The following is a 25,582-nucleotide window of genomic DNA, read 5'->3' as shown; positions in this document are numbered from 1 at the left end:
ACGAGAGCTCGCTGGCGCACATCCTCCGAGCGCTGGAGCTGCCGTGGCCTGCGACGACACCATCCACAGAGCTGGAGATGTTGGACACCCTTGTAGGCTCCTCGCTCGAGTACAGTCTGCCGCTGCTCTGGGCCTTTGCAGTGGGCCGGCATCCGCGGAAGAACCGACAAAACGCTGTGTACGTCATACTGGACCGGACAACCAGCATTTGGTTCCGGCATGTGCGTTCCATGGCCAAGAACAAGAAGATAGCCAACTTCCTGCGACGGTGTGCGGAAAACGTTGGCGGAAAGGGCCAGTCGTACGACAGCATGATACGCCACCTACTTCGCACACATCTGTGAGTAACTCGACGATCTATGCTAGTTCTCTTGCCTTTCCTTGTACGTGCGGCGTCTGCCTTCATGTGCGATATTCTCGCAAGGAAATTGTACATCTATGGACGTTGTTGGAAAGCAGAGGCACGTAATTCAAGGGTGAGAAGTGTACATAGTCTACATAGAATGTGATTCCTACATTCGTGACCCATGAATTTCGTCGGTTCCTGCCGCTGTGGTTGGAGCTATTCTTGCAGCATCCATAACGCGTATGGCGAGCGTTTGTCGACCAGATAATTCCACGCGCACTTAAATATTTTTAATGTGATCGGCCTTCACCCAAAAAAACCTGTTTCCACCACCCGGTGCAGGCCGCACCCAAATGTTTCGAAACTTCGCGATTGTTTCAGACTATTTTGTTAAGAGTACGCGCAGAACACGAGTAACCTAGTTTATTCTAGAGCTAACGTGAGCCCCAGCAATAACGCTAGAAGGATCAATAAGGCACGTATAAAAACCGACGCATTTCGCAGACGAGCAGTTTACCGACGCCCGACAACTGTGCTCGTCGCTATCAGTGTACAGCGTGTATTGCTTGTATTTTGTCTTTCTGTTCCTGGGCACGAGTTCGCCCAGAAAATAAGATTTATCTTTACGGACTAGAGTATTTCGTCCCTCATCGTCCCAGCCACGTGACAATAGTTACTATAGCATATTTTCAGAAGAGACGGTGATAATCTTTCTGTTGTTCTATGGTACGTTGAAGTATGTGCTACATCTGGCTCTGCGAACGCAGGGAGATCGAGAGGGCCCTGAAGTACAGCTTCGAGGTCAACCAGCCGCAGTTCATGAACTTCAGTGACGTGACGCTGCGAGTGGCCGTGAACCGCCACTTGCCGGACGAATCTCAACAGTGGCCCGACGACGAGATGGTGTGCATGCAGCGGGCCGTGTTTGTCCGCTTCCGGCAGCAGCATCTGGCGGACCCCGCCAAGGCTTCCGCCTTCAAGTCGTACGCCGGAGCCTACCTGGTCTGGTACCTCGCACCCTACTCGTCGCCCTACCTTACGCGCTCGCTGATGACCGACATGGGTGCCCAGGGCCAAGAAACGGACTTCGTTCGCCAGAGATGCTCGAGCCTTGTGCAGAACACGCTGACGCTTGCCTTCTGGAAAGCCAGGCAGGAAAAGGTCACTCGGGTAGCAAGGAAGGTCGCGTTCGAGGCGTACGCGTCTCTGCGCTCTATCTTGCTGACCATGGTTGCCCGTTACGACACTGATGTGGCCGAGCACATGTCCGACTTCATCGAGACCCTCTCACTGAACGTTTACAACATGTCGCTCGGATGGGACGTGCTGGAGAGGATCTACCGGTTCGTGCCGACAGCGCGCGGAACGTTTGTTCAGATGTACGAGGAGCTGGAAAAGTACAAGTCGGCCCTGTTACGGCGATCGATTCGGAGGCCCAACAGCAGCTACGTGTACGTGCCGCAGTTATCCGAGGTGCGCGCCTACCGACTGCTCGCGGCTCGAGAGATATATGTGCCCCTCTCGAGCCAGCTGTGGCCGCTCTTCGACGTCGACTACCCGCTGCCGGTGCTCATGGCTGGCTTCGGATGGCACACTGCGCGCGGCCTTGTTGAGATGATATACTACACCTACTTTGTTGTAAGTATCTACTTGCGTGCTTCGTTCCCAATCTTGTGGAGTGTTGTAAAATCCACTTGAGCGTCACACCTGCCTTCTCAATGTGAACGGCTAAAGCCGCGTTCACACTGAGACATTCGGCGGCTAGAGCGGCGCGGAAGGCGGTTAGGCGGCGGTGAAATCCGCCGGAAGAGACCTGTCTACGCCAATCGGTGCCGGACCGATTTGTTTCGGCAGCTACTACCATGTTCCCTCGGCACGAACCAATCGAAGCGCGTTTCGCCAATACGAAAAATGGCGGCTATCTGTGACGCGCTTGTAATATCTCTCTGTAAAGTCTGTCGCCACATATAACTTGCTCGTAATTTTGACAAGCGCCGCGTGGAGCACAAGGACTGTTGTCACGAGTAGCAGTCTATCTCAACTTACTATTTGTATTGCAATGCCCACAGACTGTCACGCGACCAGCCGGATGTCAGGAGGAGGGTTAGCAGACGACAAACCGGCAACCGCTCCCTAGTTCGGCTGTGCTAGCCCGATTGTTATTGCGTTGGTTGAAAAGAAACACTACGACTTTGCATTTTCGTGAATCCGTGAACAAACCGGGCCATTTGTGACGAGATAAATTTGATTCTTTCTTGCGAAACGCGAAGTTTTTGCGAAAATACGTGGTGAAGCACCCTCGGCAAGCCGTGCTGCCAATGATGGCACACAGCGTACACATTTCAGCTCCACGAAGTTTTCTGTGGCCACGCAGGTTAGTGAAATGTTATTGTCTCTCATTTTCTGTCTTAGCTCGCGCTATTTCGCTTCTATATTAGTCGGTGGTTTCGTAGTATATGAAACCCGTATTATGCGTGGCGTGTCCCGTGAGCTCGCGATGTCGTCTTCCATAACTGAATAATAAGAGGGCTTTCGTAATAAATAGGTGATGCATTAAACTAAAACGGCTTACATTTCGTCAGAAAATAATTGTGCAAGTGATTATTTAGTCATTCCGGGCTGCGCTCGCTACACGGCTATCGTGAACTACGACTAAGTACCGGCTGCGTTGCGGGCTCAATCTTGCCCTCAGCTGATGCATTCCGACGGAGATCAAACGGGATTGTTTTATAGGTGGAAGATGTGTATATCTACGTTAGAGGACCCCAGCTGGCGACATTTGATCGGCAGGCCCGCTCTCAACGTTGTCCTTCACGCGTGTGTTGTTGCGCTGCATGTTTCTTACTTTGTTGGCAGGTGGAAGCACACTGCAAGCAAAGTGTTCTCTGAGCCCAGAACGCGGAGAAGGCAATGCAGCTCTCGCGGAAGGAAAATTCTTTATATTGATTTTGACTGTGGTGTTCAAACAGACCTTGGACCTTGACGACGAGGATTTTTCACTGGACATTGAAGGCTGTGAAAGCACCGACAGTGACAGCGTCGATGAAGAAGCTGCAGCAGCGATTCTCTTTAACGTGCCTTGCTAGTTAACCATCGCTGCGACAAGCTCCGCAGAATCGTAAGTCACTTTGACTGTACTTGATGTACAGTCGCGACCACAGTTTGAGGGAACACGGAGAGGGTGACCGCGCTCCGCGGAGCGCCACGACGGGCGCCGTGCTATTGCGGCGCAAGCGCAATCAGTGCCACAGGCGGAGTTTTTTTTTTTTAAATGCGAAGCATTTCTTAGCGAACTTCTGCGACTTTGAGCGTATCTATCTATCTAGCCGCCTACGACTTCGTGCTCTCCTGGCCGTTTCGTTAATAGGATGTACACCAAAATTGGTATGGCGTAACATGACCTTATGACGAACATAAATGACAGGTCATAACATGACAATCATGATATCCATGTCATGAACGGCATGATTTACATGCCACTGTTTTGGTGCTCTTGCGGCCGTTTCGTTAGTTTCATATATAGCTAAATTGGTATGGCGTGACAAGAGTGTATGACGAACATAAGTGACAGGTCCTAACGCGCAAATCATGACACGCATGTCATGTAGAGCATGACTTACGTGCCACGCTCATGGTGCGCTGGCGGCCGTTTCGCGAGCTTGATATACACCAAAATTGATATCTCGCGACGTGACCGTGTGACGAACACAAATAACTGGTGGTAACATGAAAATCATGACACGCATGTCATGTACAGCATGACTTACGTGCCACGCTCATGGTGCGCTGGCGGCCGTTTCGCTAGATTGATATACAGTCAAAACCCGCGATAACGAAATCCCGAGGGAACGAAATTCCCACCGCAACGAAATATTTTCGGAGCACCGGCGAACGCCCATAGGAGTCAATGCATTTCGTAACTCGCGACTACGAAAGATATTCATACCGCAGTCCCTCATTAACGAAATTTTTGAAACGCGAGTGCGCAAATAATCTACTCTCGCAACGTTAACTACATTCGAAAACTGCTGAAATGCATTGATGCTACACTTAAAATGTGCAAGACTATCGCTACAGCGCACTTGAGAAGCAGCTGCCATCATTGTTTACAAAAAAACATAAAGCTGGCGACAATGATGGTGATGATGGCTTGGCGAAACACCTGCTCGTTATCGCGGACTACGTAGCCAAAGCCACATTTCTCATGGAGTTTCGTTTGTTGGCTTGGCTCTGTGCTTGGCTTTGTCGTCTTTGCGCGCACATGGGGCGTGTGTGGAGCCCAACCTCCTTGGTGAAGCCATTTGTGGAGCGTTTGCTTGGTTCAACGTGAAATGTGTGTTGCGATTGCTTCGTCCGATTTCGCTGTCTGCGAAGATGCCGCCTCCAACGAAAAAGCGGAAGTTCATCACGCTGGAAGATAAGGCTGCATCATCAGTGAGGTGGAAAAGGGCAGGAAAAAAATGGACATCGCCGAAGAATTCGGCGTTGCGTGCAGCTCGCTGTCCAGGATTCTGCGCTGATCCGCGCTGATCCAGCAGAGCCGGAAGAAGGTTCGCCTGTAGGCGCACTTGGTGACGGTACTGGTGACAGCGCAGTGCCGCCGTCCCTGACCAGTGCATGGCGCGAACTTTGTGCCGTGGCAAACGAGATTCCCGATCGAGAGGCATGAAATTGCTGCATGGTAAGGCCCGCCAGAGCAAACTTTCTGACTTTTGGAAATAAAATTTGTTTTTTGTGTCTTTTGTGCCGCATTCTCGCGCCAACGAAATTCCCGCAAGAGCGAAATTTTGTGCCTTCCCTGCCGATTTCGTTATTGCGGGTTTCAACTGTTCACCAAAATTGGTGTTGCGCAACGGGTCTGTGTGGCGAACATAACAGGTGGTAACACGAAAATCATGAAATGCGCGTCATGTAGGGTATGATTTAGACGCCATGCTCATGGTGCGCTGGGGGCCGTTTCGCTAGCTTTATATGTACCAAAAATGGTACCTCGCGACGTGATTGTGTGACGAACATAAATAACAGGAGTTGATATGAAAATCATGACACGCATGTCATGTACAGCATGACTTACGTGCCGCGATCATGGTGTCTGGTGTCCGTTTCGCTAGCTTGATATACACCAAAATTGGTGTTGCGCAACGGGACTGTGTGGCGAACATAACAGGTGGTACAGTAAACTCTCACTTGTACGAACGTCGGTTTAGCGAATATTTCAGAATAACGAACTTTTAGAAAATCCCCGGCAATTTTCTTATGCATTCTATGCAAAAATCTTTCAGTTAAACGAATTTCAGAATAGTGAATTTTTCAGTTGAACGAACTTGATCCGCGGACCCAGGATCATTTTTTAAATCGATTCAACGAAGTTTTGTGCACTGCAGCACTGGCATAGCCGATGCGAGCCGCCACTAAATCGCCCATCCATCGGCGGCGGCGCGACATCGCTTGTGCATGCAGCGCCGCCGAGGCAAAGCGGCCGTGCGGGTGACGAAAACGAGCCACGTGCGCATCAGTTCGCCCCTTCTTTTTTTGTCTGTCTCATCGGCATCATCGGTATTGTGCGGCCATCTTCATTTCGGGAAACAACAGCGCATTTTACGCGCCGTGCGCCCTTGTAACATCAACCAGAAGAAGAAGAGTGCGACGAGGAAGTCGTAACGGCTGAGGCACGTTCAAATCCTGTAACTCTAGCCGAGGCGGTAGAGTATGTTAAGGCCCGAACACACGTACGCGTTGCAGCGCGTCAACGCGTGACTTTTTGACGCGGCGTCGCGCCCTCTCCCTATGGGGAGAGAGGGCGCGCGGCTACGCGAAGCTGCGCGCCCTCCCTCTCCATAGGGAGAGGGCGCGACGCCGCGTCAAAAAGTCACGCGTTGACGCGCTGCAACGCGTACGTGTGTTCGGGCCTTTAGAAAGTTGCGAGACTTCGTGTCTCAGCAACAAGCTGTGCCAGAGGCAGTGCACAGAAGCGTAGACTCTCTGGAAAGCTTTGTCTCTTCTTGCGCTTTAAGGGCACCAGTCCAAATGAAAATTACAGATTTCTTTTCAAAATAAATTGCATTTCACACTTTTGACTCTAATGTCTGCTGTGCCCAATATTGTTCCATATTCTAGTGAATATTCAGTTTAGTGAACTTTCAGTTAAGTGAACTATTTCCTTGGGTCCCTTGAAGTTCACTCAATTGAGAGTTCACTGTAATACGAAAATCATGAAATGCGCGTCATGTAGGGTGTGATTTAGACGCCACGCTCATGGTGCATTCGCAGCCATTTTGTTGATTGGATATATACTTAAATTGGTATGGCATGACAGGAGAACGTGACGATCATAAATAACAGGTCACGCATCGTATGTATGTAGCAGAATAGATGTTTCATTAGCATGGCATATACCAGATTTTACACGCATGCATGTATGACAATCTCGCGATATATAGCGAACTAGATGTCACGACGTGAATGACTTCATTAACCTCAATGACAAACAAGACGATGTATGCAGCTCTATGCTGGCTGCTTCGCATTACATCGATTCCCACACTGCGTGGGATCTGCCGATTTTTTTTTATTTGCGACATAGACTTGCCCTTAAGGCGGAGTTAGCTGCGCGTCGTCTGCTATGGTGCCTTCCACTTTGCCTCGAGCGGCGAAACCTAGATTGCGCGCGTGCTTTGGAATACACACACCCTGTAGCAATGGCACGTCAACAGATACTATTCTAAATCAGTTATGAAAGCGCGCAGGCATGCTGTACGCCTGAAATATTAACTGCGCCTTTTTCTTCTAAAAGTTCCCTTTGATCACAGAGGGTGGGTTTCAGAATTGGCATGCTAAGGAAGTAAAAAAATCACACGACAAACAAGAGATATTGATAAATCTGTGCTTCAGAATTATTATATATACGATGAAGCCAAGACCACAGCTGCATCTGAAGCTTAGCTGATGGTCTCCTTCCTTTCGGAGACAATCGAGGCAGCAAGGTGCAATGTCCGAACCAATGACGAAGGCGAATTTTAGTACCTGGTTGCATCTCCCCCGGAGGCAATAGCGGCCGCCATCCTACGTGGCAGGGAACTGTTTAACGAATCCACAAGGGTTGCATCCAGCTTAAGGCGTTCCCATTCAGCGTGGACTGCTCTCCAAATGCTGTCCCTTGACGTTCCATGGAGGGGCTTGGATGCGAGTGCCGCTTTCATTTGGCCCCAAATATTTTCAATAATATTGAAGTCTGGGGACTGGGGCGGCCACTCTAAAACGGCGATGTTGAGCTGGCGTAGTAGCGCTTCGACTTTCTTCGAAGTGTGCACAGGCGAACGGTCGTGTTGGAATACAGGACCAGCCCCGGAGAAGTGCACCTTTGCAAGTTCGCGATGGGCCACTGTGGTCAAAATTTCGCAGTACTTGTTCGCTGTGAACTTGCCGTCGATTCTCACAAGAGGTCCGAGACCGTCTTTTGTGATCATGCCCCAGACACTTACAGTTGACCTTCCGCTTTTCGAGACTCTTTGTAAGAACTTTGGCTGGTACCTGCGTCAAGGAAAAAAAGAAAAGAACATTTGGGTGTCTAGACTACCGATTGTGAACGCATAAAATAAGTAAACGTACAGATAGCTGAAGCCGTTACGAACTTGTTCAAGCTATGTTTAAACGTGCAGTGTTTGAAATGCCTTTACGATTAACCGCAGTCCCATAAGTCGTCATTGCGTTCTTCTAAACGATTTCGGTGCACGTTATTGATTCCTACGTGGTCAAAAGTAATCCGGAGACCCCCCCCCCCCCCCACGACGCGTCGCATCGCCTGTGTAGCGTCGGCCGTTAAACCTCGTAATCAATAATCGTCATGAAAACGAAAGCATCCGGCAGTCTCGAGATGTATGCATGCAAACGGAATGACACACCCATTTAAACGTATTCACAGTACAAAATTGGAAGCCCATGCTGGAAGCACATTTCTTTCTTACAAAAAGCACGTTTGCAAAAACACATTCTCGTGTAGTTTACCGGGTGTTGTCAGGGCGCCAAATACGGGCTTGCTGATTGCACGATGTAGTGAACGTGCACTCGTCTGTGAAGACAACTTGCTTCCACTCCTCAGTTGAACGTTGGGCATGCCGTCGAGAAAACTGCAGCCGTTTTTCTTTGGTCTGAGCGCGAAGAAGAGGCTATTGGGCTGCAATCCTGCTCTTCAGACCCGCTTCCCGGAGGCGTCGCTTGACCGTTGTCACGGATGCTCTCAAGTCGAGGATATTTTAGATTTGCTGAGCAGAGAGACCTGGCTCCACGGCTGCCGCCGCAACGATCCAAGCATCCTCTTGTTCAGTCGTAACTCGAGACCTCGGCTTCCGCGGAGCATCCTTGATCCGGCGGCAAGATTTAAATGCTCTTACGATCTTGTTGACTGTCTTGAGCGTTCTTCCCGTCGCTTCGGCGATTTTTCGCTGCGACCTACCCTTGAAATAAAGCTCGACGATTTCCCAGCGCTCATTCTCAGGAACTATGGCCATGCCAGAAGGTATTGCATTGACGAAATGCCACACTAAGAACACATGCAGCTCCTTTTAAACCCATAACGAGCAGAGTTTTATCAAAAGTGGGCGTAACTTTTGTCGCCTAAATGCGCTGTTTGACATGTGAAGCATCCAAGGCACACGCTGTTAATCTTATGCCACGTCCTCTATTTCCTTTTGTAACCAACTGAAATTTCAGCGACCAACTTCATTTTGCGACGAAAACGAACGTCTGAAACTCGAAGCCAAATACTGGGTGTAGCATGCACGGCGCGCCCAGATAACCCAGTTCAAATACTTTCTATCGAGCTCCATAGCTACAGTATTTTGAACCAGAGCGCGTGCGGCGAAGTGGGAGGCACTGTAGCAGACGACGCGCACCAACTCCCCCTCTGGCGCTGATTGCGCTTGCGCCGCATTCTTCGTGCGGCGCCCGCTTGGTGCGCCCGAAGAGAGCGGCCACGCGTGCCGCGTTCCCTCTAACAGTGGCCGCGACTGTACAACATTGTTGATATCAAAATAAAAACATAATTATTCTGATGCGATGCACGGAGCGCAACTTTTGTGGCCGCATGCGGCCAACATGCTCGACGAGCGGAAGCGAAACGTCCAATCTTGTCCTCAAGCCGCGCCGCTGAGCTGCCAAATGAACTTGACCAACACCGTCCGAACCGTCGTTGCTCAGAAATAATTCCACGTTGGGAAGCGCTTGCGTGCGCATTCGTTTCGAGGTACTCATGAAATGTGTAACACCCGAGAGATGTGAACAGTGCGCTACGCGTTCTTCACCACACAAATAATGATGACGGAGCAACATGTTTAGAAACTCTCGTCACGCTAAACATGCGATCCTGCGCAGCAACGATGAAGTTACTCGCTAGCGGTCTATTACTATGGCAAATCCGACAATAATAACACCTGGGGATTAAGGTCCTAAAACCACGATATGATTATGAGAGACGCCGTAGTGGAGGGCTCCGGAAATTTCCACCACCTGGGGTTCTTTAATGTGCACCTACATCTATGCACACGGGCCTCAAACATTTTCGCCTCAAAGGCAAACCCGACAGGCAGGCACGGTACGTATACCTGGAGTGCCATTCTGTTTATACGTTTCCTGTAGCGCGCACAGAATTTCGGAAAGCATCGTTGATGCACGGTAACGGAGCCGATATATAACCTCTCCACACCGCGGTAAATAATGAGCTAGCGAGCCCTCCGGACTTTCCATCGTTTGGGCAAGTATGTTGGCCTGATATACACTCCAATGCAGTTCATGACCTCATCCGGTGAAAGTCGCACGGGCCGTACGTCCGCACGTCCTGTCTGTTGCAATGCTAACAAACGGACTGACCCTCCTCCGGGCGCAAATATTCCATCGCACAGGGTGCCACCTATAGTTCGTGGGCATGGCGCATTGTTAAACTCCCCTTCGCCATCTTAAAGAAGCAGTTTCTCGGCGTGACCAAGCTTCTTGCGCTCTTGGAAATGAGAATGGCCGTCGGCGTCGTTCTTTATTCGGCGAATGCTGCTTTCCACTTTTTATGCATCGCCACAAAGCTGCTTACCAGCGGGCCTAGCATTATGACCCATCTACACCTTCAGGAAGACGCGAACCCTATGCCAGCTGCAGACGACGAAAAATCGGGCTTTACCTTGAAGCGCAGGGAGATCTACTCACCTCTCTCTTATTTCGCCCTAATGCACTTTCATCTTAGGGCGCCAGGGGCGCCCGCGTCGGGGCCATTTATAATGGAGGATATTCTTAAAGTACGCGAATACAACCTCTTTGCATAGTATTAACCTAAAGTAACATAAACTGCTGTTTATACTGAATGTTTTGCAGCGAAAGCTGTTATGAGATGTGTGGAAGCCGAAACGTTATTTTATTATATTTTTGACACCTCCTTGGGCGGTGTCCTGTCTTTTTCTTTCTACAATGAAGAAGTATAACTGAGCCTTTTGTGATTGGTAGGAAGCATTAAACAAGCCACTCGTTACGCAATTCGCATTGTGGGACGGCTGTTCTTTTAGTCTTTTACCACGCTATATTACATATTTTAACGCGATTACCTGCCCGATATGAACCATGTATAGGGTATTTTTGCGATGCAGTATCAAGCACCGGCGTGGCTCTGTGGCACGATACTCGGCGGCCATGCAGCGGACCCGGGTTCGAATCCCATTCTATATTAGATATTTTTGTCATCTCTTTTTCTTCCTTATTTTGCGCAATTGTGGGTACGGACACCGGCGGCTGCGGCGTAGAACTACGGCAATGTTGTCGTGATCTCACAGCATTAACCAACATAGTATTTGCATAGTATTAACCTAAAGTAACATAAACTGCTGTTTATACTGAATGTTGTGCAGCGAAAGCTGTTATGAGATCACGACAACATTGCCGTAGCTGTCCGCCGCAGCCGCCGGTGTCCGTAACCGCTATTGCGCAAAATAAAAAAAGAAAAAGAGATGACAAAATTATCTAAGATAGAATGGGATTCGAACCCGCGTCCGCTGCACGGCCGCCGAGTATCGTGCCACAAAGCCACGCCTGTGCTTAATGCTGCGTCGCAAAAGACCCTATACATAGTTCATATCGGGCAGGTAATCGCGTTAAAATATATAATATAGCGTGGTAAAAAACTAAAAGAACAGCCGCTCACAATGCGAATTGCGTAACGAGTGGCTTGTTTAATGCTTCCTAAAAATTACAAAAAGCTCAGTCATACAGGCGCGTAGCCAGAAATTTTTTTCGGGGGGGGGGTTCAACCATACTTTGTGTATGTTCGTGCGCGCGTTTGTATGTGCGCGTGTATATTATATACGCAAGCAAAACTAATTTGGGGGGGGGGGTTGAACCACCCCAACACCCCCCCCCCCTGGCTACGCCCCTACAGTCATACTTCTTCATTGTAGAAAGAAAAAGACAGGGCGCCGACCAAGGAGGTGTCAAAAAAAAATCACAGCATATCCACGGAGTGAATGATGATGAGTGGGCGAAGCTGCGGAGGTTCATCGGTAAACCGTGAATCTTCCGTGAATTCTGCCCAGTACATCATCACCGACGTGAGATCGGGCGCGTTTATACTAAAGGTTCGATGAGTTATGACGACTTGCAGCTCACTTTAATTTTACATGTACGCTGTGAATTTTCATTGTTTAGAAAACCATTGCTTTAGAAAACATCTGGCGTCTTTCGTTAAGCAGCTGGCGTCTTTTCGTTTTGCTTTAGAAACATCTGGCGTTCTTTCGTTTTGCTTTTACAAAACATCTGGCGTCTTTCGTTGGTTTATTTCATCAATCAACGGCGTTTTGAACAAAATTTTTATTGTTTAATCACGCACTGGAGAAATCTCACCAGGCACTACCTTGGAGGTAAACAATGGCTGCTAATGGGAATGAGAGACAGAAGAAGTCGCCTTTTAGCTAACACTTACACTTCTACTTCTACTAACGTTTGCTACTGGAACATGCCAATGGCTGCTAATGGGGAATGAGAGACAGAACAATTCGGCTTTTAGTTAACGCGCACGCTGCGAATTTTTTATTGTTAAACAACGCACAGGAAAAATCTCCCACCGGCACCACCTTGGAGGTCAAAGCGTAAGACTGGTTACGCACTACGACTACTACGACTACGACAACGAGGGACGAACGGGTGCCGCCTTAAGGAGCTTCGCCCCTAAAACGGCCGGTCATGTAGGCTTCCTAAGCGTCGTAAAAGCGTAGGCCTCGCTCAGCATCACGCTAATACAAAGCAAAAATAGCTCAGCGACGCGCGCCTGCCTCACCTGGCTGTAACACCGCGTTCCATGCTCACGCGCTCGCCCCGCGAAAAATCACGGCAGGGCTACCGAGGCGGCACGACGCGCTTTGCGTTTCCCTCTAGTCCGGCCGTTGTGTTCAATCACATTTTAACATGCCGCGGGATGGCGACAAAGTACCGCGTCCAATATGCGGCGCTCTTCTGGCTATCACACCTCGTTCGCTGATTACGCTTTCACCGTTAACTACTTCAGCTACCACAAGTGTTTGTTTAATCTGTTAAGCTGTTTATTGGACAGCACTCGGCGACAATGAGCTATGGCGACAGTCAAGGCAAAGGCACGGGGTCCGAGCGCGAGCGGCCTTTAGAAGAGGACGACCCACTAGGAGCCGCTGGAGAGCGCAACCGTTAAACAGTACCAATTGCTTCGCCACAATTACCCCGGGTACGAAAAGGGAGCCGTCCGGCGACCTAACAGCTCGTCACTATGAGTGGGTCATAGTAGGCTTTGAGGCGCTCCACGTTGACAATGTCGCGCCCTCGACGGCGCATGTCCGAAGCTGGTTCGATGGGTTCGATCAGGTAGTTAACCGGGGATGTTCGCTCGACGACCCGGTAGGGGCCTTCGTATTTCGGCAGTAGTTTTGACGAGAGACCAGTTGCAGTGGTAGGGACCGAGAGCCATACGAGCGCTCCGGGGAGGAACGTGGACTCAGAAGTGGTGGTGCCACCGCGAAGGCTCTTCTGCCGCTCTTGTTCGTGCGTTGTAAAGGACTTTGCAAGCTCGCGACACTCTTCAGCAAGCCTGGCTGTGTCAGAAATAGGCGCACACTCAGATGGATCCGGCTTGTAGGGTAGGATCGTGTCAATGGTGTGCGACGGGTGCCTTCCGTACAACAGGAAAAAGGGTGAAAAACCAGTAGTGCTTTGAGGGGCGGTATTATAGGCGTAGGTGACGAAGGGCAGAATGGCATCCCAATTTGTGTGATCGGCGGCGACGTACATTGAGAGCATGTCGCTGAGCGTGCGGTTAAAGCGTTCGGTTAGGCCATTCGTCTGCGGGTGGTAAGCAGTAGTTTTGCGGTGAACAGCATGGCACTCTTTGAGAATGGCTTCGACGACCTCCGACAAGAAGACACGGCCTCGATCGCTGAGAAGCTCCTGGGGTGGACCGTGACGCAGCATGAATCGGTGTAGCAGGAAGGAGGCAACATCGCGCGCTGTAGCCGCTGGGAGGGCTGCGGTTTCGGCGTATCGCGTTAGATGGTCGACGGCGACGATGGCCCAACGGTTACCAGCCGACGTCAGAGGAAGTGGTCCATATAAATCGATGCCCACGCGCCCAAACGGACGGCTAGGGCAAGGTAATGGTTGTAGACCGACTGGTGACACGTGCGTTGAAGGTTTTCGGCGTTGGCAATCGAGGCAGGAGCGGACGAATTTCTGCACGTAGCGGTACATTTCTCGCCAGAAGTATCGTTGTCGAATGCGCTGGTAAGTTTTGGATACCCCAGAGTGCGCGCATTGCGGATCAGAGTGGAAGGACTCGCATATTTCAGCACGCAGACTTCGGGGTATCACAAGTAGCCACTGGCGGCCGTCGGCGTTGTAATTGCGTCGGTGCAGTAGGTCGTCACGAATGGCGAAATGGTGGGCTTGACGACGCAACGTGCGAGAGGTTGGTGTTGGTGTTGCCGACGGATCAGTGAGTAAGTCTATCAGCGAGGCGATCCACTTATCCTTGCGCTGCTCGGTAGCGATGGTGTGAACATCGATAGAAGAAACAGCAATACTGTGAGATACTGAGCAGGAGGCATTGTCGTCAGGCAAGGGGGAGCGCGAGAGGGCGTCGGCGTCAGCATGCTGGCGTCCGTTGCGGTACAGCACGCGGATGTCGTAGTCTTGCAGGCGAAGTGCCCAGCGGGCGAGACGGCCCGAGGGATCCTTCAATGACGACAGCCAGCATAGTGCATGATGATCGGTGACGACATCAAATGGGCGACCATACAAATAAGGTCGGAATTTTGTGAGAGCCCAGATGATCGCCAGGCACTCTTTTTCCGTGACGGTGTAATTGGTCTCGGCTCTAGTAAGCGTACGACTTGCGTATGCTACGACATATTCGGGGAACCCTGGTTTGCGCTGCGCAAGAACAGCGCCGAGGCCTACACCGCTCGCGTCCGTGTGCACCTCCGTTGGGGCCGTAGGGTCGTAGTGACGTAGTATGGGAGGAGACGTCAACAAACGACGGAGCTTGGCGAACGCGTCGTCGCATTCGGACGACCACGAATGTAGGGGCCCGTTACTCCCAAGGAGCTTCGTCAGCGGCGATATGATGGTGGCAAAGTTGCGTATGAAACGTCGAAAATATGAGCACAGTCCGACGAAACTGCGCAGTTCCTTGACGGACGTGGGTTTGGGCAATTCGGCCACGGCCCGAAGCTTGGCCGGATCGGGAAGGATTCCGTCCTTGGACACGACGTAGCCTAGGATTGTCAGCTGCCGTGCTGCAAATCGGCACTTCTTGAGATTCAGTTGGAGGCCGGCGTTGCTCAAACGCGTCAGAACATGCCGCAGACGTTGAAGATGCGTGGAGAAGTCCGGAGCAAAAACGACGACGTCGTCCAGGTAACACAAGCACGTGTGCCATTTCAAGTTGCGCAGAACGGTGTCCATCATGCGCTCGAAGGTCGCGGGCGCATTGCACAGACCAAACGGCATGACGTTGAACTCGTACAAGCCGTCGGGCGTGACAAAGGCAGCCTTCGGTCGAGCATCATCAGCCATGGGTACTTGCCAGTACCCCGAGCGCAAATCGAGAGATGATTCTGCTCCTTGGAGGCTGTCAATCGCGTCGTCGATGCGCGGCAGCGGATAGACATCCTTCCGAGTGATCTTGTTGAGCCTTCGATAGTCCACACAGAACCGCACAGAACCGTCCTTCTTGGCAACGAGAACAACAGGAGACGCCCATGGGCTGTCCGAGGGTCGAATAACGTCGCGTCGAAGCATATCGTCGACTTGCTCATTAATTACCCGTCGTTCTGTGGGAGACACGCGATATGGACGTTGCCGCAGTGGCGGTTGGGCGCCGGTGTCGATGCGATGCGTAACAGCGGACGTGCGGCCGAGAGAAGTTTGCCCGACATCGAAAGAAGAACGAAATTCTTCCAACAGGCACAGAAGCTGGGAACGCTGGACCGACGTAAGGTTGTCAGCAATGGCGGGACCAAATACATCCACGGGTGATGAATCAGACGTTGAAATGGCACTGATGGTACGGGAACTGGTGCAGTGCGAGTCATCGGGTGCGTCCAGAACTTGTGCGTCTTCGAGGGGCTCCACTCTGCCGAGACATTCCCCTCGCACCAACGTAACAATGTGCGGGGATGGGTTGGTAACAAAAATAGCGGTGCTACCCTGAGTGACTTGCACGGTCGCGAAAGGTACCAGCAACCCTTTCCTAGTGCGAACGCGGTCAGATGGCGAAATGAGTGCAATGGTGTTGCAGAGACCGGCGCAGTAAACTGGCACGGCCGTCGACGAGCTTGGGGAAACTTTGGTATCGTCTTTGACGAGGATCTTGGTGCATGCCGATGGACTGTCTGCCGGCGTCAAATGTGAGAACGGTGAGAGTTCGAGGGCGGCTGGTGCGCAGTGAATTATGGCGTCGTGGCGGGAGAGAAAATCCCATCCCAGGATGACGTCGTGGGAGCATGCAGCAATTATGATGAACTCGACGTCGTACAGAACGTCCTGGATGACGACGCGAGAAGTGCATACTGCTATAGGCCTAATACTCTGGGAGCTGGCGGTACGGAGGGACATCCCAGAAAGTGGCGTCGTCACTTTTCGGAGTAAGCGGCTAAATTTTGCGTCCATAACGGATACGGCGGCTCCAGTGTCGATAAGGGCAGATGCGCGCACACCGTCCACAAACACGTCTATGACATTCGATGGACTTCGCTGAGGGCTTTTACAGTTCGATAGCGTCGCAGCCCTTGCCTCGTGGACTGCGACGACTAGTTTTCCTGCTCTCGTGCGACAGAACGTGGCCGCATTGGTGAGAGTGAGCGACACCGTGGAGACGGAGAGCGGCGAGTGGATGGAGCTGGGCGTGACGTCGGTGACATAGGCGGGTCGTAGAATGCACGGCTGGACTGGCTGGTGGTGGGTGACGCGACTCGAGGCGGCTGCACGCGATGGCAGTAACGTGCCACGTGACCGGCATAACCGCATGCAAAACAGATGGGCCGATTGTCGGGTGTGCGCCATCGGTTCGCCGGGGCAGGTCGCGCCCATGTCGCAGGATGCGATTGACGGGGCGGCTGCTGAAATGACTGCATGGTGGGTTGCAGTCGGGGCCTAGGGATGACGGCAGCATACGGAGCCGGCACGCCCGCTTCGAAGGACGGAGGTCTAGCGGCGGCTTCGGCGTAGCTCAATGGAGCAGCCGCAGGGATTGCCTGGTGCGTCCTGGCGACAACTTGAGCGTAACTCTGTGGCGCAGGAGTCGGAGGTTGCTGGTGGTACTCAGGCATCACCTCGGCAATTTCCTGCTCAATTGCTCGTCGGAGGGGAGGAAGAAGGGTCGTCGACGACTGTTGAACGTGCGGCGGGTAGGGCGAAGGCCAGGAGAGAGAACTGCCGTGCGATTTCCTCGCGCACGAATGCCTTCACTTCTGCCAGCAGTGTGGCCTGGTCAGGTATGGCCGCCAAGCCAGCAAGCTCGTCGTCGCGTGATGGAGAGCGACGGGTCATCGAACGTTGCCGGCGGAGCTCCTCGTAGCTCTGGCACAGTGTTATGACCTCGGCCACGGTGGAAGGGTTTTTGGCGAGCAACATGGTGAAGGCATCGTCGTCAATGCCCTTCATGATGTTCCGGATCTTGTCACACTCGGACATGGTGCCGTTGGCTTTCTTACACAAGTCCAGGACGTCTTCGATATAACTGGTGAAAGATTCACCGGCCTGCTGAGCTCGTTCGCGTAAGCGCTGTTCTGCTTGCAGCTTACGAACTGCAGGGCGGCCGAAAACGTTGATGACGGCGGTCTTGAAATCCGACCAAGTCGCAAAATCGGACGCGTGGTTGTTGTACCACAAACTTGCTACTCCCGCGAGGTAGAAGACCAAGTTGCTCAACTTGCCTGCTTCGTCCCATTTGTTGGGTACGCTCACGCGCTCGTAAATGGCGAGCCAGTCCTCCACGTCGGTCCCATCGGCGCCAGTGAAGATAGGTGGATCGCGGATGCGTGGGACACCGGGACATGTGGTCGGTGCGGGAGGCGGCGTTTGCTGAGCGGCGTCTTGGGGCATGGTAGAGGGCAGAGTACGGGAACGAAGCTCCAGGGGCATCGAATGGGAGCACAGCATTCTCCACCAATTTGTTAAGCTGTTTATTGGACAGCACTCGGCGACAATGAGCTATGGCGACAGACAAGGCAAAGGCACGGGGTCCGAGCGCGAGCGGCCTTTAGAAGAGGACGACCCACTAGGAGCCGCTGGAGAGCGCAACCGTTAAACAGTACCAATTGCTTCGCCACAAATCATTTAATATGGATGTTAGTCGTCGGGATGGAGATGTACCACCAATTATCAAAGTGGGTGCATACACGTTAAACGGCGTCATTAGCTGCCAGATATCAATATACATTTTCCAAACTCTCTTATATCAATGCACAGTAAGCATTCAGTTACTCCTGTAAGGGCACGCTTTGCTTTCGTGTTATTCCGATTCCTATGACGGAGGGATCAACCGTGTTTTTAGATGCGAAGTATCTTATGGCGGAGCTCAATCCGGTGGTGGTGGTGCGCGGCGTGACCACCCTTACTGCGCATGCGCATACCCTCCCCATTCACCCTCTCCCCTCCGCTCTCCACTTCCCCTCTCCACTTCCCACCTCACCTCCCCTCTCCACTTTCCCTCTCCCCTCCCTCTCTTCACTTCCCCTCTCCCCTCCCCCTTTCCACTCTTCCTCTGAAACGCGGGCTAGACATGCCGAAAGTCTCTCCTGCGCAACGCCCCGATAAGCACCAGCGCATGCGCGTCCCCTCCCCCTCTCTCTCCTCTCCTACGCTGCCCCCCTCTCGCACGCCTGCCGACTGCGTTCCCCGCTCGCCCTGTGAGAATTAACTGCCAGGCTAAAGGGAAGACAAGACACGCGTAGCGTTCCTTTTCGCGTTCCACGACGCGAGGTCGGTAGCATGCCCAAAGAACGCCAACGGAACGCGATCGTGCAAGTGCTCCGGCTTCATGGTCCCCTTTAGCGGGAAATGGTGTAACTTTTAGGGGCGAAGCTCCTTAAGGCGGCACCCGTTCGTCCCTCGTAGTCGTAGTAGTCGTAGTGCGTAACCAGTCTTACGCTTTGACCTCCAAGGCGGTGCTGATGGGAGATTTTTCCTGTGCGTTGTTGAATAATAAAAAATTCGCAGCGTGCGCGTTAACTAAAAGCCGAATTCTTCTGTCTCTCATTCCCCATTAGCAGCCATTGGCATGTTCCAGTAGGAAACGTTAGTAGAAGTAGAAGTGTAAGTGTTAGCTAAAAGGTGACTTCTTCTGTCTCTCATTCCCATTAGCAGCCATTGTTTACCTCCAAGGTAGTGCCTGGTGAGATTTCTCCTGTGCGTGATTAAACAATAAAAATTTTGTTCAAAACGCCGTTGATTGATGAAATAAACCAACGAAAGACGCCAGATGTTTTATAAAAGCAAAACGAAAGAGCGCCAGATGTTTCTAAAGCAAAACGAAAAGACGCCAGCTGCTTAACGAAAGACGCCAGATGTTTTATAAAGCAATGGTTTTCTAAACAATGAAAATTCACAGCGTACATGTAAAATTAAAGTGAGCTGCAAGTCGTCATAACTCATCGAACCTTTAGTATAAACGCGCCCGATCTCACGTCGGTGATGATGTACTGGGCAGAATTCACGGAAGATTCACGGTTTACCGATGAACCTCCGCGGCTTCGCCCACTCATCATCATTCACTCCGTGGATATGCTGTGATTTTTTTTAAAACGGCCGATCATGTAGGCTCCCTAACGAATTGGGAAAGGTTGTCACCTCGGGGTGTGTTAAGGCATTGACAAAATTAAACTATTGAAAACGCGCCGAATGGAACGGACGCATAACGCGTTGTAGGTGCTAGTCGCGGAGGCCACAGCAATGACGAATTACTTTACCTTACCGCTCCCAGAGGTCAACGCCACCCAGGCGACCGGGAGATTGGTAGATATAAAAGGCGCGTTTGTAAAGGCGCCAGAGTCTGCGACCGTGGCGCAGTGGATAGCGCGCCCGGCATCTGTTGTTGCGGACCGAGCGGTCGTGGGTTCGATGCCCGTTGACGGTGCCTTTTTTTATTTGCCTTCTGATTGCGTATATTCTTTCAACGTCATTTCCGCGACGGAAATACGTCACTGAAGTCTTGGTGAACCCCGGCATAAAACACTTTCGCGTTAAAGTATAATAAAATAACTTTTCGGATTCCACACGTAAGCTTTGTTCACTAAGCTGGGAGGCCGAAGCTTCCATCCTAAATCCGCTAAAATAATCACTTGAGGCATCTTGCATACGCAAGCGGTAGATTGCCGTCGTTGCGGTTAAGCGTGTTACCTGTTATTAGGATAGTCAAAGATTCAAGATAGTGCCGTTTCATCCAGTTCTTTTCCCGGGCGATAACTGAAGCTTGGTCCCAGTCGAAGCCGTGGTGCGTTTTTTCCGTCACGGAAATACGTCAGCAAAATGAACGCCATCAAATGGCAAAGAAAAAAATCTTAGAAAAAGTTCCGTTGACAGGAGTCGAACTCATCACCTCTCGGTTCGCGACAATGGCTGGCGGTTAGGCCACTGAGCTACCGCCAAACACATAACCGAGGCTACATGAATGCGCCTTTTATCTTTCACACTTTCCTCTCACAGTGCTCTTGCACGGATGCATGCTATGAGAGGCGCCTTTATAATGGGGTGGTGACATGTGTGCCACCAGGCTCGACAAACAAAACAAAAAAATTCGGCTGATCCCACGCACTGTGGGAATCGATGTAATGTGAAGCAGTCAGCAAAGAGCTGCACACATCGCCTTGTTTGTCTTTGAGCCAAATGAAATCATTCATGTCATGGCATCTAGTCCACGGTATATCGCATGTTTGCCATGCACGCATGCATGCACAATCTAGAGTACACCATGCCAATGAAACGCATATTCTGGTATATAAATGCATGACCTGTCGTTTATGTTCATCACGCACTCGTGTCATGCCATACCAATTTTGGTATATATCACGTTAACAAAACGGCCGGAAGCGCATCATGACAGTGGCATGTAAATCATAACGTACATGACATGCATAACATGAATCGCATGTTAAGACCTCTCATTTATGTTCGTCATACAGTCACATCGCGCAATATGGTGTATATCAATCTACTGAAACTGCCGCTAGCGCATCGTGAGCGTGGCATGTAAATCAGGTCGTACATGACTTGCATGTCATGATTTTCATGCTACCACGTCTCACTTACGTTCGTCATATTGTCGTGTCGCGTAACACCAATTTTGGTGTATATCACGCAAGTGAAACGGACGCGAGTGCACCATGAGCGTGACATGTAAACCATGACATACGAGGGGCGTTCAATAAAGATTTCCCCTGACTGACTTTTATTTATTGCAGGATGCCGAAACTGCGCATGTGTAATGGCATAAGTCACTGTAGGTCACGTGCCAATTTGCAACTCTAAACTAGTAACGGTCTTTCTTTTAGAGGTGCTGAAGTGGTGTGAGGTGTGATAATGGATGCAGTGGAATACAGAGCAGCCGTCAAGTTCCCGTACTTGAAAGGCCGCACTCCAAGGGATACGTTCGATGAGATAAAAGAGGTTTATGGGGAGGATTCCCTATCATATGATGCAGTGAATAACTGGCATCGCCAATTCAAATACGGTCTGATTTCCGTGGAAGCGGCTCCGATTGCAGGGCGACCCCACTACGCTGTCGATGAACACACCATCCAGCAAGTGGAGGCCGCCATTTTGAAAAATAGCCGCGTTAGCGTTCGAGACCTAGCCCAACATGTCAAGATTAGTGTGATGTCCATGGAAAAATCATTCAGGACCATCTTCATATGCGTAAGGTATCCGATCGCTGGGTTCGCCGGCTGCTCACACCTTTCCAAAAGCAGGAACGAGTCGAATGCTCCCAGGCTCTTTTGACCATGTGCCATGGAAACCAGCAGGACTTTTTCAACAGACTGATTACACAGTATGAATGCTGGGTCCATCACTATGATCCGGAGACTAAAGTCCAGTCTATGCAATTGAAGCACTTGGACTCACCGCCTCCAAAGAAGGCACGCACCCAGACCTCGGCAGGCAAGGTCATGCTCACAGTCTTTTGGGACCAGCACGGAGTAGTCTTGATGGATTTCCTAGCAAAAGGTGCCACGATTACTGGGGCATACTATGCTTTACTGCTGCGCAAAAACAAGAGACGTGGCATGCTCACCAAAGGCGTCCGCCTTCTGCGAGACAATACCCCAGTTCACAACTCACATGTTGCCCAGACGGAAGCACGCTCCTGCGGCTTTGAATTTCTACCGCATTCCCCTTATTCACCCGACCTCGCACCGTCGGACTTCCACTTCGTTCCAACATTGAAGTCATATTTGAAGAGCAGCATTTTCCAGATGATGAGACACTGATTTCTGAAGTTACAACATAGATTTTGCAGCAACCTGTCGACTTCTACAAGCGAGGTGTTTACAGTTGCATAAAAAGATGGGGGAAGTGTGTGTCCCTGGGTGGCACCTATGTAGAGAAGGAATAATAAATCTGCAAAGTTTCGTTGCTCTCCGTCCACAGGAAGTGGGTCAGGGGAAATCTTTATTGAACGCCCCTCGTACATGTCATGAATGTCATGGTTTTCATGCTACCACCTTTTATTCATGTTCTTTATAAAGTCACAACGCACAGTACCAATTTTGGTGTATATCAATCTAGCGAAACGGCCGCGAGTGCGCCAAGAGCGTGGCATGTAAATCATGTCATACATGACATGCATATCACGATTTTCATGTTACCACGTGTCAGTTATGTTCGTCATACAGAAATGTCTCGTCATACCAGTTTTCGTATGTATCCCTTCGTTTAAACGGTCGCGAGCGCCCCGAGACCATGTCATGTAAATCATGCTGCACATGACATGCGTGTCATGATTTGCATGTTAGGACCTGTCATTATGTTCGTCATGAACTCTTGTCACGCCGTACCAATTTTGGTATATATGAAATTAACGGAACGGCCGCAAGAGCCCAAAGGCGGTGGAATGTAAATCATGCTGTTCATGACATGCATGTCATGATTTTCATGATATGACCTGTCATTTATGTTCGTAATAAGGCCATGTTATGACAAACCGATTTTGGTATACATCCGATTAACGAAACGGCCAGGAGAGCACAAAGTCGTAGGTGGCTAGATAGATAGATAGATAGATAGATAGATAGATAGATAGATAGATAGATAGATAGATAGATAGATAGATAGATAGATAGATAGATAGATAGATAGATAGATAGATAGATACGCTCAAAGTCGCAGAAGTTCGCTAAGAAATGCTTCACTTTTAAAACGCGCCGTTGCTGCGACCGTCCCATTCGGCGCGTTTTCAATAGAAGTGCAATTTTGTTTAACATACCGCGAGGTGGTGGCTTCAGCCCAAGCCTCGCTGATAGCGTCCATCTATATAAAAAAAAAAAACAGCTCTCCGGCGCTCGCCTGGCTGTCGCACCGCGTTCCCACTGACCTCCATTAAAAAGGCTGGACGGCGCAACCCCGCTCTGCGAGGCGGGCGCTTGTGAAGCCACCGGAAGGTCCCCTTTTTGTCCCGGAAGCTGGCGTCTTCTGTCCGTCTCAGTCGCGCAATTCAAATATTCTCCGGTGGCAGCTGTTGTTATGATCGTTTTTCTTTTTTGTTTTTTCAAACGCTGCGATTACGCCTCACTTTAGACGCCGACGAGCGATACACGAAAGATGACAGACGCCGTGCCGACACCGTCCGAATATGGCGGAGTGCTGCAACGTACAAAATGCGTAAAAAGTAATGCAACTTTGAGGTACTTAGAAGTGGAATGTCTTCCCTGACGACTTTTCCGGTCGATTCGTACAGTTTACTGCGCTACAGGCAGATATTTCTTTAAAAAAAGAACAGAAAACTCTCTTCCGGGACAAAAACGGCGGCTTCCGGTGGCTTCACGCCCGCGTGCTCGATGCGCCATCGAGCTCCTCCTAGTGGAGATCAGTGCGCGTTCCCCGCTTGCCCTGTAAGAATTAACTGCCATGCTAGAGGGAAGGCACAACGCGCGTAGCGTTTCTCTTCGCGTTTCACGACGCTTTGGAGGAGTGCATACCGAGTATCAGTGTTCATTGTGTGCTTGTTGATGCCATATTTGCGCGGGATTCATCTTATGCGGTGTCCACGTATGTGTTAACAACTTTAGCTACCGCAAGGGTTTATTCATGATCATGGGCGTAGTCATCGGTACGGAGATGTGCCACTAGGCGTCAACGTGAGTTTGTCCACATCAGGCGGTGCTACATCTGTCAAACAATAGACATTATGCAAGCTCTGATATACCAATACATTAATGCAATCAACCTCTTCAGTGACGACACGTTTGACTTTCGTGTTATAGCGATTCCTATGACAGAGTGATCAACCGTCTTTTTTTAACACGGAAGTGTTTTTTGCCATGGTCCACCAAGACCTTAGTGACGTATTTCCGTGACGGATATATATAACGGTGAACAACTGTACGCTAACGGATGAGGAAAAAGAACTAAGAAATAGTTCCCCGCCGGGATTCGGGCCTATGACCTCTTGGCCCCCGACGATAAGCGGCCGGCGTTCTACTGACTAAGCTTCCGAGGCAGATGCACGACACTCCGCAAACGCGCGTTATATCTCTTGCACGTTCTTTCGCACGGTGCTCTGTATTGGCGGGGGGAGGCGAGGCGGGGCGGGGCGGTGCCGCCGTCTGTGAGCGGGGAAGTGAAGTAATGCGGCATGACACTTACTAGCACCGATAGAGCACGATTTGGCGATGACGCAGTTAAAGCATATCCTCCAAGATAGCACGCCGGCGCGCTATATTGTAGGCTATGGTTAAAGCGTCTCATACCAGCGAAGGACATTGGCCGCGCTAGCATCGGTGAGTCGTCGTAGACGCAGTTACGTTCTTTGTCTTTCGCTTCGTGTAAGCGTGTGACGGCTCGTTGTCGGAGTAGTATTGTTTCCACATGCGCCAACAGTGTTTCGCCGCCGGCTGCTTCGAGTGTGATAGCAGAGGCTAATTAAATTGCTGCAGTAAGCACTCCAGATGGGAACGATATGGAAGGGGGAATATCATCCCTTGGTGGAGCGAGAGAGAGGCCAGCGGGACGTGGAACACCTGCGCACGTTCGCGGCTCAACGGGTGATGCAAGACCCTCAAAATGCAATCCCCAACCCATTAGCATGGCTAAGCAGAAAGCACTTCACACCGCCGTCAACGACACAGGCGTGCAAAGGTAAAACAGCCCATGGGGTTTCCTGGTTTTTCTAGTTCCAGTTCCAAAGAAGGATGATAATTATCGCCTTTGTGTAGACTACCGCAAGAGCAAGAACAATGCCGCGGCCGACGCACTGTCGCGTGTTCCAGTCCGATGTGAGGCAAGTCACGAGACTGACCCGAAACGGACTGAGAGCCAGACACTCGAAGTTGCTCTAACGGAAACAGCAGAACAAACGTCAATTCAAGGCAAAAGCGTGAACCACGTAGAGACTGTCGTTAGCTCGGCGATTGTTTTCAGCAGAAGGGATCTGTTAGGAGCTCAGCAGAAAGATCAGAATCTGCTGGATTCTGATGGTGTCCTGCTGAGGTACATCCCATCTGACTATGACACAAGTGAGTCGTTCAAGGT

At 50.8% G+C, this 25,582-nt stretch overlaps 1 protein-coding gene across 1 annotated transcript in view; it reads left to right on the top strand.

The window, feature by feature from the left end:
• The first annotated feature begins 1,084 nt into the window (after nt 1-1,084).
• Nucleotides 1,085-25,582, top strand: part of LOC119386499 (uncharacterized) — a 62,206-nt gene continuing 37,708 nt past the window's right edge. Inside the window, exon 1 of the mRNA XM_037653766.2 lies at nt 1,085-1,984. Within this exon, the coding sequence (XP_037509694.2) occupies nt 1,085-1,984 (900 nt within the window). The remainder of the gene's footprint in view (nt 1,985-25,582) is intronic.

The sequence above is a fragment of the Rhipicephalus sanguineus genome, chromosome 3, assembly GCF_013339695.2.
Source record: "Rhipicephalus sanguineus isolate Rsan-2018 chromosome 3, BIME_Rsan_1.4, whole genome shotgun sequence".
Taxonomy (NCBI): Eukaryota; Metazoa; Arthropoda; class Arachnida; order Ixodida; family Ixodidae; genus Rhipicephalus; species Rhipicephalus sanguineus.
Note: the sequence above shows the minus strand (reverse complement) of the source record. Positions and strands in the feature narration are given on the sequence as shown.